Source organism: Ornithorhynchus anatinus, chromosome 19 (assembly GCF_004115215.2).
Source record: "Ornithorhynchus anatinus isolate Pmale09 chromosome 19, mOrnAna1.pri.v4, whole genome shotgun sequence".
Lineage (NCBI taxonomy): Eukaryota > Metazoa > Chordata > Mammalia > Monotremata > Ornithorhynchidae > Ornithorhynchus > Ornithorhynchus anatinus.
Window position 1 is genome coordinate 18,880,556 of NC_041746.1, and position 17,975 is coordinate 18,898,530.

Below are 17,975 nucleotides of genomic sequence, written 5' to 3' on the forward strand. Positions count from 1 at the left end.
TGCAGGATGAAGGAGACGCCATGCTTCGCTTCTCGAGCGCATCGGGGATTTTTTACAGGCCCGGCTGGCTGCCTGCCTTTACCAAACATCCTGCACTTTTATGCTTCCATAAAAATGCTTTTCTCTCTCATTTACAGAAGAAAGTGATGATAATCATCGCAATCAGCCCCAAATACAAACAGGATGTCGAAGGGGCCGAGTCCCAGCTGGATCCGGACGAGCACGGCCTGCATACTAAGTACATCCATCGCATGGTAAGCCAAGCCGAGGCAAGATGCCCCTGTAGATCCGAGCTACAGTCATGGCTTCTCCGCTCCCCCGAGGGCCTCGTATATCCTCAGCTGGATCTTCTTCACTCGGGGCCGGAATCCGATTCATCGTCGTAATGGTGGTGTTCCTCAAGCACTGACCCTGTGCCGAGCACTCTACTAAGCGCTAGGGTAGATCCAGGACGACCAGGTCAGACACAGTCCTGTCCCACATTGGGCTCACAGTCTAAGTAGGAGGGAAAACCCTTAGAACAGTGCGTAGAACGGTGCTTGGCATATAGTAAGTGCTTAACAAACACCATAATTATTATTCTTATTAAATAAGTGAGAGTTCTCCGAAAGAGGCTTTCTAATAATAATAATGATGGTATTTGTTAAGCGCTTACTATGTGCCAAGCCCTGTTCTGAGTGCTGGGGTAGATTCAAGGTAATGAGGTTGTCCCAAGTGGGGCTCAGAGTCTTAATCCCCATTTTACAGATGAGGTAAGTTAGGCTCAGAGAAGTGAAGTGACTTGCCCAAAATCACAGAGCCGATAAGTGGCGGATCCGGAATTTGAACCCACGACCTCTGACTGCCAAGCCCGTGCTCGTTCCGCTAAGCCACACTGCTTTTCTACTTCGGCCTAGTGGATAGAGCATGGGCCTGGGAGTCAGCAAGACCTGCATTCTTATCCTGCCTCCGCCTCTTGTCGGCTTTCTGACCTTGGGAAAGTCACTTCACTTCTCTGTGCATCAGTTCCCTCATCTATAAGATGGGAATTAGGAATGTGAGCTCAGTGTGAGACAGGGACCCTGTCCAACCTGATTAGCCAGCACTTAGAACAGTGCTTGGCACAGAGTACACGCCTAAGAAATACCATCATTAGCATTATTATTATCTTGTATCTACTTCAACGGTTAAAACAGTGCCTGGCACATATTAAGCGCTTAACAAATACCACAATTATGATATTATTAACCATTCCTGCCTCCTCTTCTTCCTGTAGCCTATTCCTACTCCCACCCCAAAAGTGGGCTTTCCAGAAGTAAGACATTTGTTGGGTGTGAAGCCCATCGAGACGCTGTTTATTATTAACTAGATTAACTTTGAAAGTATTTGATTTAGGAACGGAGACTCCCCTGCCTTTTCATCATTAAGACCCAGACCCACAGCAGATCCCAAGTCTAAACGTTCTCGACCAAGCTTCCTCTACACTAGCCTTCCCCGATCCACTAGCACACTCGCTAAAACGCATGTTGAATTATTATTATTAATAATAATAATAGTATTTGTTAAGCACCTATGTGCCAGGCCATGTACTAAGCACTGGGGAGGATACAAGCAAATGGAGTTGGAATTAAAAATAATTTTACCACCTCAATAGAGTGCAGAAGCGTAGTTTCCGTGAAAAAGCTTAATTATACTACTGTGAGCCCCAGCGTGGGACAGGGACTGTGTCTGACCTGATTAACTTGTATCTACCCCAGCACCTAGATCAGTGCTAGACACATAGCAGTGCTTAGCAAGTACCATAATAATCATCATCATCATGACAAATAAGGGGTGATCAAGTAAAAAATGCACTGTGAAGGTGAGTGTACCTGTACCATTAAATGACCTTTACTCCTAAGGTGTGTGATTAAGCCTGGAACTCTATTTGGTTCTAGATGCAGATTGAATTCATTAAACAAGGAAGCATGAATTTTAGATTTATCCCGGTGCTCTTCCCCACTGCTAAGAAGGTAAGGAAAAAAAAAACCCCACCAACACATCATTATTTTTCTTGTGCCACGAGGAAACTAATGCGAAAAGACTCTCCCACTCTTTATCAATGCTTTTGGGTAGTGTGTATCGTCAGAGAGATCAGAAGCTTTCACCGGTTAGCAAACTCTCGGATCGGTAACACTGTCAGAATTTTGAATGAGTCGTCATCATGAATGGTATTTTTTGAGTGCTTACTCTGGGTACTGTACTCTACTGAGCCCTTGGAAAAGTACAATAGAGAGTATTTGTTATCGGGTAATCGATTCAAATACATTTCACTCGGATCTCACGAGCAAAGTGAGGAAGACAGATGCATGGGAAACAGTACACATAATGATAATTAGAAATGAGCAAATTTAAAATTAAATTAAGAGCTTTTAGATGAATAATTGTCTTGAATTGTACATTCCAAGCCCTTAATACAGTGCTCGGCACACAGTAAGCGGTCAATAAATACGATTGAATGAATGAATAATAATGTTGGTATTTGTTAAGCGCTTACTATGTGCCGAGCACTGTTCTAAGCGCTGGGGTAGACATAGGGGAATCAGGTTGTCCCACGTGGGGCTCACAGTCTTAATCCCCATTTTACAGATGAGGGAACTGAGGCACCGAGAAGTTAAGTGACTTGCCCACAGTCACACAGCCGACAAGTGGCAGAGCTGGGATTCGAACTCATGAGCCCTGACTCCAAAGCCCATGCTCTTTCCACTGAGCCACGCTGCTTCTCTGCCCAGTACTGGTATTTCTACTGCCCGTGTAAGCTGGTCCTTTAGACTGTAAGGTCAGTGTGGACAGGGAATGTGTCTACCGACTTCTAGTGTTACATCGTATTCTCCCAAGTGCTTAGTACAGGGCTGTGCACACAGTAAGCACTCAATAGATATGATTGATTGATTGAGAGGAGTGTGGGAGTGGAGAGAGCGTCCCGGAGAGCTGTTCTAGGGCCTGGAGTTGCTGGGGCGAGGTTGATGGTGGGCGAGAAGCGGGAGAGGGAGTTGAGTTCAACCGAGGGAACAAGGTTGAGGACGTGGATTTGTGCATCGAGAATGGGGCAGTTGGAGGGGGGGCGGTCCATGTGTGAGGGTTCAGAGATCGGAGGTCTCTGTGGGGAGAGAGAACAGCTTTGAGGGGAGGTGGGCTGTGGGAGACAAGGCAGGTGAGGAGGCTGTGGTTGGAACGTGGAAATGCATTGTTGGTGAGGGTAGAGATGGCACAGTGAGGGGCGATGATGAGATGAAGCCGGGGCCCGAGTCGGTGGGTGGAAGCGGGAGACCTGCCGAGCTGACCTGAGGGAAAGAAGCGGGTAACTGAGGGTCAGTGGGAACATCAGCATCGATAGCAAAGTCCCCGAGGATCAGTCTAGGGGAAAAGGAAGGCGTGAAAGGCCGGAAGACCGCTTGGAAAAGCGGAGGCGGCTCCCGGGGACACAGAAAATAACAGGGTGGTGTGTGACATTTGCTTCACTTCTCTGTGCCTCAGTTACCTCATCTTTAAAATGGGCATTAAGACTGTCACCCCCATGTGGGACAAGGACCGGGGTCCAAACTGGTTAGCTCGTTTCTACCCTCACGCTTAGTACAGTGCCTGGCACGTAGTAAACACTAAACAAATGCCATAAGGAAAAGTGCCAGAGGGGCTCTTTTGCCAGAAAAAGAAGTGGAAAGGCCAAACGTTCATACAGTCTGTGCCGCCGCCCCAGTACGAGGGCTCAGTCTATCTGACCGAGGGTGATTCCCGGGAACACCGTCCCAACGACCGCAGATTGTCGTCGGAGATTCCCCTTCTCCGTTCCTGCTGCCCTGGGCCTTGCGTTAGCAAGCGTGCGCCACGCCAGAAACCGCCATTCATTATCAGCCCAAGCGTGTGCGTGCAAGCTAAGGAGAAGTGAAAAGATCTTTCTGGCACACTTCCCCCAAGCCCCAGAAAACCCACCTCACTCTGAATGACCTTTGCCCCTCTCTTTGAATGTGAGGTCCGGGAAGAACACCGTGGAATAGAAATAGAAAACGTTCCACGTGTGTGGTTTTTCTACTGACGGGTGCAACCCGCATCAGATCCCACACTCCGGGGCCCTTCCAGAAACAAGATAAAAATAGTGTGGCCGCCGGGGACGGAAACCCGGAGAAGTCCAAATGGGAAAGCTACAGTCCTCTAGACCGTAAGCTCGCCGCGGGCAGGGAACGTACCGGACTCCCCCGAAAAGCTTACGACAGTGCTCCGCCCCCAGTAAGCGCTCAGTGACCGCCAACCATTGTCTTCTCTAATGGTGTCGCGACAGATCCGGGAATCCGGCCCACGATTCCTAACCCTCGGATTTTTCTCTGACAAAGCGTGTGCTTGTGTGGGCCTGCTCGCGTGTGTGCTCGAGTGTGTCTCCTCCCTCCTGCAGGAGCACGTGCCCATCTGGCTTCAGAACACCCATGTCTACAGCTGGCCGAGAAATAAAAAGAACATCCTGCTGCGGTTGTTGAGGGAAGAGGAGTACGTGGCCCCCCCGAGAGGGCCGCTGCCAACCCTACAGGTGGTGCCCTTGTGACTCCCCACGGGCCCCGGATCCCGGACCGATCGGACCCGCTCTCTCTCCTCCTGGGCGAGATTGGGCGACGAGGGCGAGTTGGCATTTGGACCGCTCCAGTCTCCATGAAAGGGGTCAACTGCAGTCCCAAAAAACCCCGACAGACTTCCGTCGGACGCTCCCCACCCTCTTTCTTTAAAGGCGAGAATGACGGCACTTCTCTCTTCCAGGTTTAAAACTGACCGCAGAGGGAAGGTCCAAGGCTTTAATGACGGTGTGGTCTCTGTTTAGCGCTTCCGTGGGTCGGTTAGCCGGGAGGTTTCTGTAAATTCTGCGGCTCGGACTCACCCCTGTCTGCTCACGCCTGTTTGCCGACCAGATGGTCTTGCTTGCCGACGGGTCCGCACACTAAACCGGCTCATGTACACAAAATAAAAATGTGTTTACTTTTTATGCAGTTGCGTCTCGTTTATCTGAAGGGAGAGATAGGCGCATAAGAGCGTCATGAATCATCACCCAGTGCTTTCCCACCCGCTCAGGGGGTTCTTAACAAATCCTGTTGATTGGTTGAATGAGGCAACTTGGATATACAAATATAGAGAGAGAGATGTGGATATATATACTTAAGATGTGGATATATATACGTAGAAATATATATATTTTTATATATATATGTGGAAATATAAGCCTACCTTGCTTGAAGCTGGCAGAGCATTAAATGGAAAAGCTTTCAGTATAATCTCTGAAGCCACACCTTTGTCAACAGCGCCACTCTACCACTCCCCTCCCTAAACCAGAAGCCTGTGCAACCTTAGTGCCGACCTTTATTCACTATGGTTCAACTCTCACATTCAATGCCAGTTTTTCCTTTTTTTTTTTAATGGTACTTGTTAAGCACTTACTACGTGCCAAGCGCTCTTCTAAGTGCTGGAGTAAATACAGGTCAAAACTTGTTTCCGGCAAAACATCTGGATCTGCTCCTTTCTTTCCACCCAAACTGTTCCCCGCTCCGGGGAGGTACAAGCTCTGGTCTGGCCGTGGCTAGACTCTCGCATCATCCATCCGTACTTCCCATTCTTGCACGTATCGTCTTCCTGAAGCATCGCTCGGCCCGCATCTCTCCTCTCCTCCAAACCCGCTTTATGGGTTTCCATTCCAAATCAAAACTCCCTTCGAGGTCACCATTTGGATGCTTCTCACCTAGCTGCTGTCTTCATCCGCTAATCCCCGTCTCGCTCTCCTTATTCCTCCCAAACTAGCTCTCTAGCTGTACCGAAAGCGCTCGACTGTCCTGCTTCCATCCTCACAGTCACCCTGTTTTCCTGGCTTGGGAATCTCTCCTTCCCTCCCTCCCTCTACTTGACGTCATATAGTACATATGGGTGGAGTCGGCGGATCCTCTCTAGACGTCTCACTTCTCTGATGCCAGCCTACTCACTCTACCTCGATCTTTAGCTCGCCACCGACCTCTCGCCTACATCCTGCCCCTGGCCCGGAACGCCCTCCCTCTCCACATCCAACAGACAATTACTCTCCCCACCTTCAAAGCCTTATTGAAGATACACCTCCTCCAAGAAGCCTTCCCTGACTAAGCCCTCATTTCCTCTTCTCCCACTCCTTTCTGCGTCACCCTGATTTGCTCCCTTTATTCCCCCCCTCCCTCGGCCCCACAGCACTTATGTCCCTGTCGGTCATTTATTTACTTATATCCATGTCTCTCCCCCTCTAGACCGTAAGCTCATCGTGGGCAGGAAATGTGTTACCAATTCTGTTACGGTGTACTCTCCCAAGCACTCAGTACGGTGTTCTGCACGCGGTAAGCGCTCAAACACAATCGATTGGTTGGCTGATAGACAGACGTTAGTCATAGTAGGGCTAGGTCCTGCAGCCATAAAGAAAGATGAATGCCGGCAAGCCAGAGGTTGACTTTTGAGTCATATTCTTAGGCTATAAGCCCCGTGTGGGACAGAAACGGTGTCTCACCTGTTTACCCCGGATCTACTCCAGGACCCAGCACACAGTAAGCGTTTTAACAAGTACCACCATGATTATTTGGATTTTTCCTTGAAACCAGGAGTGGCTGTTGATCGGTCTCTACTGGCCATCATCCCGTGCCCCTTGACGGTAATAGCTGTGATATCTGTTGAGTGCTTACTATGTGTCTCAATGGAAAGAGCATGGGCTTGGGAGTCAGAGGTCATGGGTTCTAATCCCGGCTCTGCCACGTGTCAGCTGTGTGACTGGGGGCAAGTCACTTCACTTCTGTGCCTCGGTTACCTTATCTGTAAAATGGGGATTAAGACTGTGAGCCTCACGTGGGACAATCTGATTACCCTGTATCTACCCCAGTACTTAGAAGAGTGTTCTGCACATAGTAAGTACTTGACAAATACCAACATTATCTCCTCTCTACCTCAGAGTTTAATATAATAATCAGGTCCCACATGGCACTCACAGTGTAAGTAGGAGGGAGATCAGAGATTGAATCCCCATTTTCCAGATGAGGAAACTGTGGCCCAGAGAAGTGGAAGTGACTTGCCTGAAGTCACAAAGGAGATGAGCAGCGGAGCCGGGTTTAGAACCCAGGTCCTCTGACCGGCATCACCATGTGTAAAAGCAGCATGGCCTAGTGGATAGAGCACAGGTCTGGGAGCCGGAAGGTCATGGGCTCTAATCCCAGGTCTGTCACTTGTCGGCTCTGTGACCTTGGGCAAGTCACTCAACTTCTCCATGCCTCGGTAACCTCATCTGTGAAATGAGGATAAAGACTGTGAGTCCCCCCTGGGACACGGACTGCGTCCATCCCAATCATCTTGCATCTACCCCAGTGCTTAATACAGTGCCTGGCACACAGTAAGCACTGAACAAATACCATAATAAGAATAATGTCATTAGCTTGGCCCACCGGGATTTTGGGGGCCTGCCCCATCCCTTGGAGTCGGAAAGGAACCAAGAAGGCGTCAGGGATCACCTCTGCTGGCAGTGCGCGGTCCCCGGCTGACCCGGGGGTTAGTCCGTCCTCGGCGGATGGCTGGGGGGGGGGGGGGCAGAAGCTGCTCTTGTCCCACTCCCGGTGCCCGTCCCCCGTCACCGATGCCCGTGGCGATGGCAGCAGGCCTAAAGCCAGCCGGCCAAACCGGACGGGGTGAGTCCTGCTCAACCCCCAAGAAGATCTCCAGTGCCAGGAGCCGCACGCTCTGCTGGTGGTGGAGACCAAGATTCGCCCCCCCTCAAATCTGGCAAGCTGCCGGGCAACGGCACAGGAAGAGAAGGCCGGAGTAGGCCTGGTGCCTTGCCACTCTGACACCCACCCTCCCTCATTCCCTACTACAGTCACAGCTCCTCCCTAGAAGCCTTCCCTGACTTTCTATTCACTCCCTGCCCAACCCTTCTGCACCACCTGTGCACTTGGATCTGTATGCTAGGTATTCACTCCACCCACAGCCACACAGCAGTGAATGTACATATCTTTACAGGCTGAGGAGAGTGCTCTGCGCACAGTAAGTGCTCAATAAATGCGATTGATTAATGAATGAATTCCCACTTTCTGTAGTTTACATTAACGTCTATCTCCCCTTCTAGACTGCAAGCTTGTTATGGGCAGGGAATGTGTCCACCAACTTCATTAAATGGAAGCCCACAAGCCCTAAACATAATGCTCTGCATTCAGTTAAGTCCTCAACAAGTACCATTGATCGATTGATTCCCAATTGAAAAGAACAAGGAATAAATTTGCTTTCCCTCCTCTTCCTACTCCTCATCTGTTGGCATCGAACGATTACCTTTTGCCTACCAAATGCCCGTAGGTTTCATTCTTGTTTGGCTCTCCTGTACAAAAAGCTTGCCGACCACTGCTTTGAACCGTCAGTTTTATCTGAATTTTTGCGTGACGTTGGCAATACTTCTAGCTGTCAGTCTGGCTTCTTGATTCAGTTTTCTATCACGTTGTGCATAAATACACACAGCTACAGAGCCCCCTCCCTCCTCACACACACACAGTGCTCTGCATTCAGTTAAGTACTCAACAAATACCATTGATTGATTCCCAAATATAAAGACCGAGGAATCAATTTGCTTTCTCTCCCCTCCTTGCTCATCTGATGACACTGACAATGGAGCCTTGCAAAAAGCCTAGGGCAGGTGTCATTTTGCTCCCAGTGAACAGAGAGAATACAGATTTCATTTCTTCCGAATCTTTCCTATTTCTGAAAGGAAAAGTAGGCTGTTAAATGCTAGGTACTTAATTACAGGACTCTACGGTGTATCATCTTTGGAGCACTTTGACTATCTGTAAAATATTATACGCCTGGCTCTCTTGGTAGATTGTAAACTCCCTGTGGGCAGACACTGTTGACAGCTTTATGAAGTGATGCTTCCCATTCACTTTTTTCCTTACGGTATTTGTTAAGTGCTTACTTTATGCCAGGCACTGTACTAGTCAGTCAATCATACTTTTTTTTTGTCAATTATATTTATTGAGCGCTTACTGCGTGCACAAAACTGAACTAAGCGCTTGGGAGAGAACACTAGAACAATAACAGACACATTCCCTGCCCACAGCGAGCTTACAGTCTAAGTACTTAGTGCTTACAGTCTGAGCATAGAAGCAGCATGGCGTAGAGGATAGAGTACAGGCCTGGAAGTCAGAAGGACCTGGGTTTCGATTCCAGTTCCGCCACTGACCCGCTGTGCGACCCTGGGTGAGTCACTTCACTTCTCTGGGCCTCATCACTTCATCTGTAAAATGGGGATTAAGAATGTGAACCTCATGTGGGACAGGGACTGTGTCCAACCTGATTTGCTTGCATGCACCCTACTGCTTAGTACAGTGCGTGGCACATAGTAAGTACTTTAATACCATCATTATCACTGGAATAGATACAAGCTAATCAGGTTGGAGTCCATGTCCCATGTGGGGCTCACACTATTAATCCCCATTTACAGGTAACTGGGGCACAGAGAAGTTAAGTGACTTTCCCAAGATAACACAACAGATGAGTGGCAGGGTCAGGATTAGAACACAAGTTTTTCTGACTCCCAGGCCCCTTGGCCCCTTCACCTGCTCTCTTCATTTCTTCCAAATTAACCTTCCGACTGTACCTGGCTTTCAGCTCTCCTGCCTCCTTTCCTTACTCACACTGTTTCACCGGCTTAGAACTCCTTTTCCTCCCTTTGGGAAGAGTACAAAAAAACAATAAAAAGTCACATTCCGTGCCCACAACGAGTTTACAGTCTAGAGGCAGGGAGGGAGACATCAATACCAATAAATACAATTACAGATATGTATGTAAGTGCTTTGGGGCTGGGAGGGGGGGAAGAAAAGGGAGCAAGTTGGGATAACGCAGAAGGGAGTGGGAGATGAGGAAAAGTGGGGCTTTGTCTGGGAAGGCTTCTTGGAGGAGATTTGAAGGAGGGGAGAATAATTTGTTGGATTATTGCTGGATTGAGATTTGATGAGGGAGGGCGTTCCAGGCCAGAGGCAGGATGTGGGCAAGGGGTCGGCGGCAAGAAAGGTGAGATTGAGACACAGTGAGAAGGTTAGCACTGATTAGCCAAATGATATTAACATTTGCTGTTCTGCAACACTTTCGTTTTAGGGCAGTTCAGTGATATGACCTTACTAACCCATATTCTTCTGTTCTTAGGGCTTTACCCAATCTTTTACTAATTCACTATAGAATTTTCCACAAAAAGGGAAAGATTAAAGTCCCCAGCTGCCCGCAAAATAGCCAACAGACGTAGGCCAGCTGCTGATGGCAACACAAACAAAACCTGGAGAAGTGTCCCCTTAAATTCCTAAAAAATGTACAAGTCAACAAGAGCAAGTGTTCACAATTATTTTACAGTGCTGACTAGATTTGTTCACCCTTCACATTAATTTAGAGAAGCGGTTTCAAAGGCCAAATCCATGCAAATATGTGAGTTCGCAGGGGATGATTGAGTCAGCTGAAATAAATATTGTACCAGAAGAAGTTTTAGATTAGCTATTTCTTCACCCCCTAGTCAGAGCCGAATTTTTCTCCTCCTCTCTGTCTCCGTAATGGCCCAGTTTCTCAAGATTTAATCCTTTCAAGAAGTCCCAAGAGGAACCAATCTGACTCGACCAGATTTCTAATCTGTGCACCACACTGATACTATCTCTCCTTCAAGAATTCCTCTTCTTTCTTCCCAGTCCAAGTGATACGACGCTTTAGTGGGCTGAGTGCTTAGTGCACTCCTCTGCACACAGCAAGTCCTCAATAAATATCATTGGTTGAAGTAGGTTTGGAAATAATAATAATGTTGGTATTTGTTAAGTGCTTACTATGTGCAGAACACTGTTCTAAGCGCTGGGGTAGATACTGGGTGATCGGGTTGTCCCACGTGAGGCTCACGGTTAATCCCCATTTTACAGATGAGGTAAATAATTCGAGGATGCAGAGATTTTTGGCGTTTTTCCCCACGAGGCAAGTAAAACTCGATGGGAGGTGAGGGTGTTGAAAGAATCTGCCCAGATTGGGAATTTCTCTCACTTAGGGAAATCTCAATTTGCCTCCCAAGATGAAGATTCAGATGAACTAAAGAGAAAGGATAGCTGAGTGAACAGTTCAAAGCTAAGACTGTATTGCAGAAGAAATGTCTTCTGAAGAGTAAGAGCCCTTCTTAAGGCAATCTGGCTGCAAAAGAAACCAAAAACCAACAAACGACGTCAAACAAGAAAACCAGGCCATCTGGCTCTAAAATAAACGAAGGTTAGTGGAGGAGGCCCTTGGGGGTGGGTGAGCAGCCTCTGCCCTCTGGTGGCAACTGGCTCGGACGATAGCCCGGGACCTTCTTTGGGCAAAAATTCTCTAGGGAATTCATTACTCTTGGAATTTCTTTTAGAAGAATCTCTTCTGAAAATCATGGGCTAATTAGAGAGCACTTTATCGTCTCTGTAAAGTCTCCAAAGACCACTCTGGTGAGACACGGGCCCGCTTCTCCGGTTTATATCGGGCCACTTTCCAAACAGACACAGTTCTGGAGGGTACAGTATCAATCAGTCAAGCAATTGTAGTTATTGAGGACCCACTGTCTGCAGAGCCTTGTACTAAATCTTTGGGAGAGTTGGAGAAAGTCAGTAGAAAAGCTCCCGAGGAGCTTAGCCTTTGGTAATGATGTCGCTTTGCGTTTGCGCGCATCTGCTGGATGGGAATGACCTTTGGAAAAGAATCAATCAACTGATGGTATTTGCAAGCATCCGGACGGCTGGTGCCACAACCGAAGAGGGAGAGGAGAATGAGTGTGCATCTCGTAGCCTTGTATCTTTTGTGCATCTTACGTTAACACAATCACTCACCCCATCCCGCCTGGACTGCTGAATCGGCTTCCTTGCTGACCTCCCAACCTCCTCTCCCCCCATTCCAGTCCATACTTCACACTGCTGCCCGGATGATCTTGCTACAGAAATGTTTGGGACTTCACCGCCCCCCTCCTCAAAAATCTCCATCCATCTCCACATCAAACAAAAGCACCTCACCTGTGGCTTTAAAGCAGTCCGCCATCTTACCCCCTCCTACCTCACCTCGCTTCTCTCCTTCTACGACCCAGCCCGCACACTTCGCCCCTCTGGTGCCGCTGACCTGCTCATTGGACCTCCATCTCTCCTGTCTCGCCGCCGACCCCTCGCCCACCTCCTGCCTCTGGCCTGGAACGCCCTCCCTCCTCAAATATGATAGATGATTATTCTCCCCCACTTCAAGGCCTTATTGAAGGCACATCTCCAAGAGGCCTTCCCAGACTAAAGCCCACTTTTCCTCATCTCCCGCTCCCTTCTGCATCACCCTGAATTTTTCCCTTTGCCTTTCCCCGCCTCTCCCAGCCCCATAGCACTTACGTACATATCTGTAATTGGATTTATTTGTATCGATGCCTGTCTCCCCACCTCTAGATCCTGAGCTTGTTGTGGGCAGGCAACGTCACTGTTTATTGTTGTATTGTTCTTTCCCAAGCGCTTAATACAATGCTCTGCACACAGTACATGCTTAATAAAAGAGCAGCGTGAAGCTCACTGGAAAGAGCACGGGCTTTGGAGTCAGAGGTCATGGGTTCGAACCCCGGCTCTGCCACTTGCCAGCTGTGTGACTTTGGGCAAGTCACTTAACTTCTCGGTGCCTCAGTTCCCTCATCTGTAAAATGGGGATTAAGACTGTGAGCCCCACGTGGGACAACCTGATTCCCCTATGTCTACCCCAGCGCTTAGAACAGTGCTCGGCACATAGTAAGCGCTTAACAAATACCAACATTATTATTATTATTATTATTAAATATGAATGATTGAATGAATGAGTGAAAGAATGAATAATACTTCGGAGCCTGACACAATCCAGATAGGCCGCATTCTGGGAAACTAAACAGGAGAGTGTGCAGCGGCAGGTATTGGTTAGTGCCTCATCTCTTTCGAGTTCTCCAGGGTTCTACACAAGACCAATTTCCAAAGGTCCGGAACCATAAAGGCCCAAGGGACAGAGCTGGGGGGAATGGCCCCAGAGTCGCCATTTGGGAGCTCTGAAGCTCTGACCCTCAGATCTGGGAGCTCCCTGACATAACCTGGACACCGTGGGGTTAGGGGCCGGACAGGGAGGGGCAGGGCTTGTTTGGAATTTAAGCGAGGGGTGAACCAGAGCTGGAGACCACATGCGACGGGATGGAAAACCCAGCCAGGAGTCCATCTGCTGGGAGGTGGAATGCGCCCATCTGTTGTTCTCCGGGAATCTCGTTTTGACTTCAAAAAGAACCAAATGTTTATCAGTCACTCGAGTAAGTGGAGCACTTAGTAGAGTGTCTGGCATATTGTAAGGGCTTAATAAATATTATTATTAATAACAATAACAAATGTTTGATACTTATTTTAGAATGACAAATGCTCAATCACTCGCAGGTGGGTCATTATGTGGTCTTCGATGTTATTTATTGAACACTTACTGGGTGCAGAGCACTGTACTAAGCACTTGGGAGAGTACAACGTAGCAGAGTAGGTAGACAAAATCCTTGCCCATAAGGAGTTTACAGTCTACCATTGTTTTCCCTTTTTCATGGGGGAAGGAAGTCGGGGGAAGCTACTGGGTATTGCTTGACTACTGCCAGAATTCAAGTAGAAGCGTTCTGCTCTGCTTAACGCCCTTTGGGTGTCATACTAAACTGTAAGCTTGTTGTGGGCAGGGAACGTGTCTACCAACTCTGTGGTATTCTCCCGAGTGCTTAGTACAGCATTCTGTACACAGTAAGTGTTCAATCAATAGCATCGATGACCATATAATGACCAACCTGCAAGAGACTGAACATTTGTCATTCTAAAATAAGTATCATTTACTATTATTAATAATAATGGTATTTGTTAAGCCCTTACAATATACCAGGCACTCTATTAAGTGCTGGGGTAGATACAAGATAACTGGATTGGATATAGTCCCTGTCCCACACAGGGCTCACAGTCTTAATCCCCATTTTACAAATGAGGTAAATGAGGCACAGAGAAGTCAAGCGACTTGCCCAAGGGCACACAGCAGACAACTGGTGGAGTCTGGATTAGAACCCAGGCCCTTCTGACTTTCAGGCCCGTGCTCTATCCACTAGGCCATGTTGCTTCTCTGAGTGCTTAATGTGTGAAGAGCACTGGCCTGTGCTCGGGAGAGTACACTACAACAGAGTTGGTAGACAGGTTCCCTGCCCACGACGAGCATATCAGAGGCTGGAGTGAGGTGGAACGGAGATGATTCGAGTCTAGCATGGGGAATGGAGGTGGTGGGCGATCTCTGATACATTCACTCTGCCCTCGATTTCCGTTGCAAGGCAGGAGGGCAAGTGAAGCCAAAATCATCTCATGCTCCTTACTATACCACCAAGACCAGGATGTCAGGAGAACTCTAAGGCCTCAGTCACCTCCCCTTCCATACCACCTCCTTCTTCGAGGGAAGCAGCGGGACCTAAAGGAAGGAGCCGGGCCTGAGAGTCGGAGGACCTGGGTTCTAACTCCAGCTCTGCCTCTTGTCCACCGTATGATGTACAGCAAGTCACTTAACTTCTCTTAGCTCACCTCCTCCAAGAGGCCTTCCCAGACTGAGCTTCCCCCTTTCCCTCTGCTCCTCCCCCTCTCCCTTCCCCTCCCCTCAGCACTGTGCTCGTCCGCTCATTTGTATTTATTTTTATTACCCTATTTATTTTCTTAATGAGATGTACATCACCCTGATTCTATTTATTGCTGTTGTTTTAATGAGATGCACATCCCCTTGATTCTATTTATTGCTATTGTTTTTGCCTGTCTGTCTCCCCGGATTAGACTGTAAGTCCATCAGTGGGCAGGGACTGTCTCTATCTGTTGCCGATTTGTACATTCCAAGTACAGTGCTCTGCACATAGTAAGCGCTCAATAAATACTATTGAATGAATGAATGAATTCTCTGTACCTCAGTTTCCTCATCTGTAAAATGAGGATTCGATGCCTATTCTCCTTCCTAGTTAGACTGTGAGACGCTGCTTCCGGGACAGGGAATTCTCAAGCAGGAGCTGAGCCAACCAATCAATTAATCATATTTATTGAGTTCTTACTGTGTGCAGCACACTATACTAAGCATTTGGAAGGATAATAATCATAATTATGATATTTGTTAAGCGCTTACTGTGTGCCAGGCACTATATCAAGCACTGGGGTGGATACAAGCAAATCGGGTAGGACACAGTCCCTGTCCCATGTGGGGCTCAAAGTCTCGATCCCCATTTTACAGATGAGGTAACGGAGGGCCAGAGAACTGAAGTGACTTCCCCACGGTCACTCAGCAGACAGATGGTGGAGCCGAAATTAGAACCCATAACCTTCTGACTCCCAGGCCCGTGCTCTATCCACTAGATCAAGTTGGTAGCTTGTTCTGTTCCCTGGCCACAATGACCTTACAGTCTAGAGACAGAGGGAGGCAGAAACGTGACCAGTGCCATGTCTGTGCCAGAAAGGGGACAGACCACCTGAAAAACGGATAACTGGCCACCCTCTCTCAATAAAAAGCACTGGTTGATTAATTAATGAATCCCCTCTATCTCGATCTCCTTTTTGACGGTGACAACCGAGCCTAACGTCATGAAATGGTAAGGTTGAAACCCAGAAGGCACGAATGAAGTGAGTTAGGGGCCCTAACTGTCAATCCGGCAAGAGGGAAGCTTGTTACGTTTCACATGCAAAGCGTTCTGAAACAAAGAAGTTGTTCTGGATCTCTTCCAGTTTTCCTCCTTTCCCTCACGCTTTCAGGACTCCTTCAGCCCAGCCAAGCACCTGGACCAGTGGCTCGCTGTGTAACAGAGTCGCTCGTTTGTGCTACTCGATGGAAGGAGGCCACCGTCACCGGACTCGTTTATCTCCGGCTGGCACCGGAACTGGTGCCGAAGAGAACCGGGCATGTTAATGAGGATGACTGGGGAACTGTGGAAGATTGCGGGGGCGAGTGCCTTTAACAGTGAGTTCAAGGGAGAAGTCAAACGTGGTTCTGGGCCAAGCAGAGGAGAAATATTGACGGGGGAAAGGAAAAATCAATTACGGTGTCGCTGCCTTCCATGCTATTGTGTGAGGGCTGTTGGAAAAGGTAGGACGAGGACCGGATCGCTAAAGGAAACAAAGCCCGTACACGGCCTTGAAGTGTAACCAGTTTGCCATGGCAACAGATGGAAATGAGCCTCTTATGCCCAGAACAGGTGTATGTTATCTTACAAAACAAACATACACCACTCACTCCCTGGTTGGATGAGGAAACCCAAGTTGGAATATTATCTCCCTCTTTTATTACACGGAGAAGTGGACTGTTGCTCAATATCCCAAAGACCCGGTGAGAGAAAAGACGGGAAATGGACCCACCTTTAGCACACGGGTGCTTATGAAAAGGTTCTATTGGTTTTGTTGCTGGGCTACGGGGTTCGGGTGGAAGCTTGCTGAGCTGAATGAAGGGATCATTTCCCATCTCCGCCATCAATTAATCAATCATGTATTTTTAATAATAATTATTATTACTGCGGTAATTGTTAAGCACTTACTATGTCCCAGGCGCTGTACTAAGCGCTGGGGTGGAGACAAGCCAATTGGATTGGACACAGTCCCTGTCCCACATGATGCTCACAGCCTCGATCCCCGTTTTACAGATGAGGGAACTGAGGCACAGAGAAGTTAAGTGACTTGCCCAAGGTCACACAGCAGACAAGTGGTGGAGCCCAGGATTAGAACCCATGACCTCTCACTCTCACTCTCACTCTATCCACTATGCCACACTGCTTCCGTTCCACCCCTTGCCTGCTGTGTAACTCTAGGCACTTAAGTTCTCTGGGGGTCATCTTTCTCATAGGTAAAATTGAGATGAAATACCCATTCTCCCTCTCCCTTAGGCTGTGAGTCCCATGTGAGACAAGGATGAGTCCAATCTGCTTACACTGTATCTACCTCAGTTCTTAGTACAGTGCCTCGCACATAGTAAGCGCCTAACAAATCCCATAATTTTTTTTATAGTATTTGTTAAGTGCTTATTCTGAACCAGGCACTGTGTTAAGTGCTGGCGTAGGTACAAGCTAATTAGGTTGGACACAGTCCTTATCCCACATGGGGCGCACAAGTCTTCATCCCCATTTTACAGATGAGGTCACTGAGGTCCAGAGAAGTGAAGTGACTTGCCCAAAGTCGCACGGGAGACAAGTGGCAGAGCCGGGATTAGAACCCAGGTCCTTTTGACTCCCAGGCTCGTGCTCAGGCCACGAGGCCAGGCTGCTGATTGCCATTAGAGCAATACACCAGCAAGCCAGTAGCCTCAGTGGTATTTGCCATCCACGTGAGCCGGCTATTTTCAAGATGCCCGCTGAGCCTGTCAATCACCTAGATGGTTTTTGGGTCCAAAACTTTCTCCCTTGATGGTAGAGCCCTTGCAGGCAATCCGTACTTATAATGGTATTTGTTAAGCACTTACTATGTGCAAAGCACTGCTGCTGGGGAAGATACAGGGTGATCAGGTTGTCCCATGTGGGGCTCACAGTCTTAATCCCCATTTTACAGATGGGGTAACTGAGGCACAGAGAAGTTAAGTGACTTGCCCAAAGTCACATAGCTGATGAGTGGCGGAGCCGGGATTTGAACCCACGACCTCTGACTCCCAAGCCCGGGCTCTTTCCACTGAGCCACACTGAGGACTTCTGTCCACCTCACCTCTTCCCCTAGTTGGTCAGGCTTTGGAGGGGTTTGGGGGTCGGGGGGAAGAGCAGCGGAGTAAGTACCGCACCCCCATCAGCATCAACCACCATCTACAGGCTACAGAGCACAGCCCGGAGGATATGGCAATTCCCCAATCTTGGAGATTAGACTATTCCGGGGCTCCATAACTCATCTTTTAGGGGAACGAGAGTTAGGAAATAAAAGGAATGGGGAAAATACGTTAAAGGTCTCACAAAACGTGCATATTAAAAC

The 17,975-nt window shown here is 48.3% G+C and overlaps 1 protein-coding gene across 1 annotated transcript in view; it reads left to right on the forward strand.

The window, feature by feature from the left end:
• TRAF3IP2 (TRAF3 interacting protein 2) overlaps positions 1 to 4,988 on the forward strand; it is a 51,381-nt gene extending 46,393 nt beyond the window's left edge. Inside the window, exons 8-10 of the mRNA XM_029047550.2 lie at positions 138 to 254; positions 1,917 to 1,991; positions 4,406 to 4,988. Of these exons, the coding sequence (XP_028903383.1) occupies positions 138 to 254; positions 1,917 to 1,991; positions 4,406 to 4,552 (339 nt within the window). The 3' untranslated portion in view covers positions 4,553 to 4,988. The remainder of the gene's footprint in view (positions 1 to 137; positions 255 to 1,916; positions 1,992 to 4,405) is intronic.
• Positions 4,989 to 17,975: the final 12,987 nt, after the last annotated feature.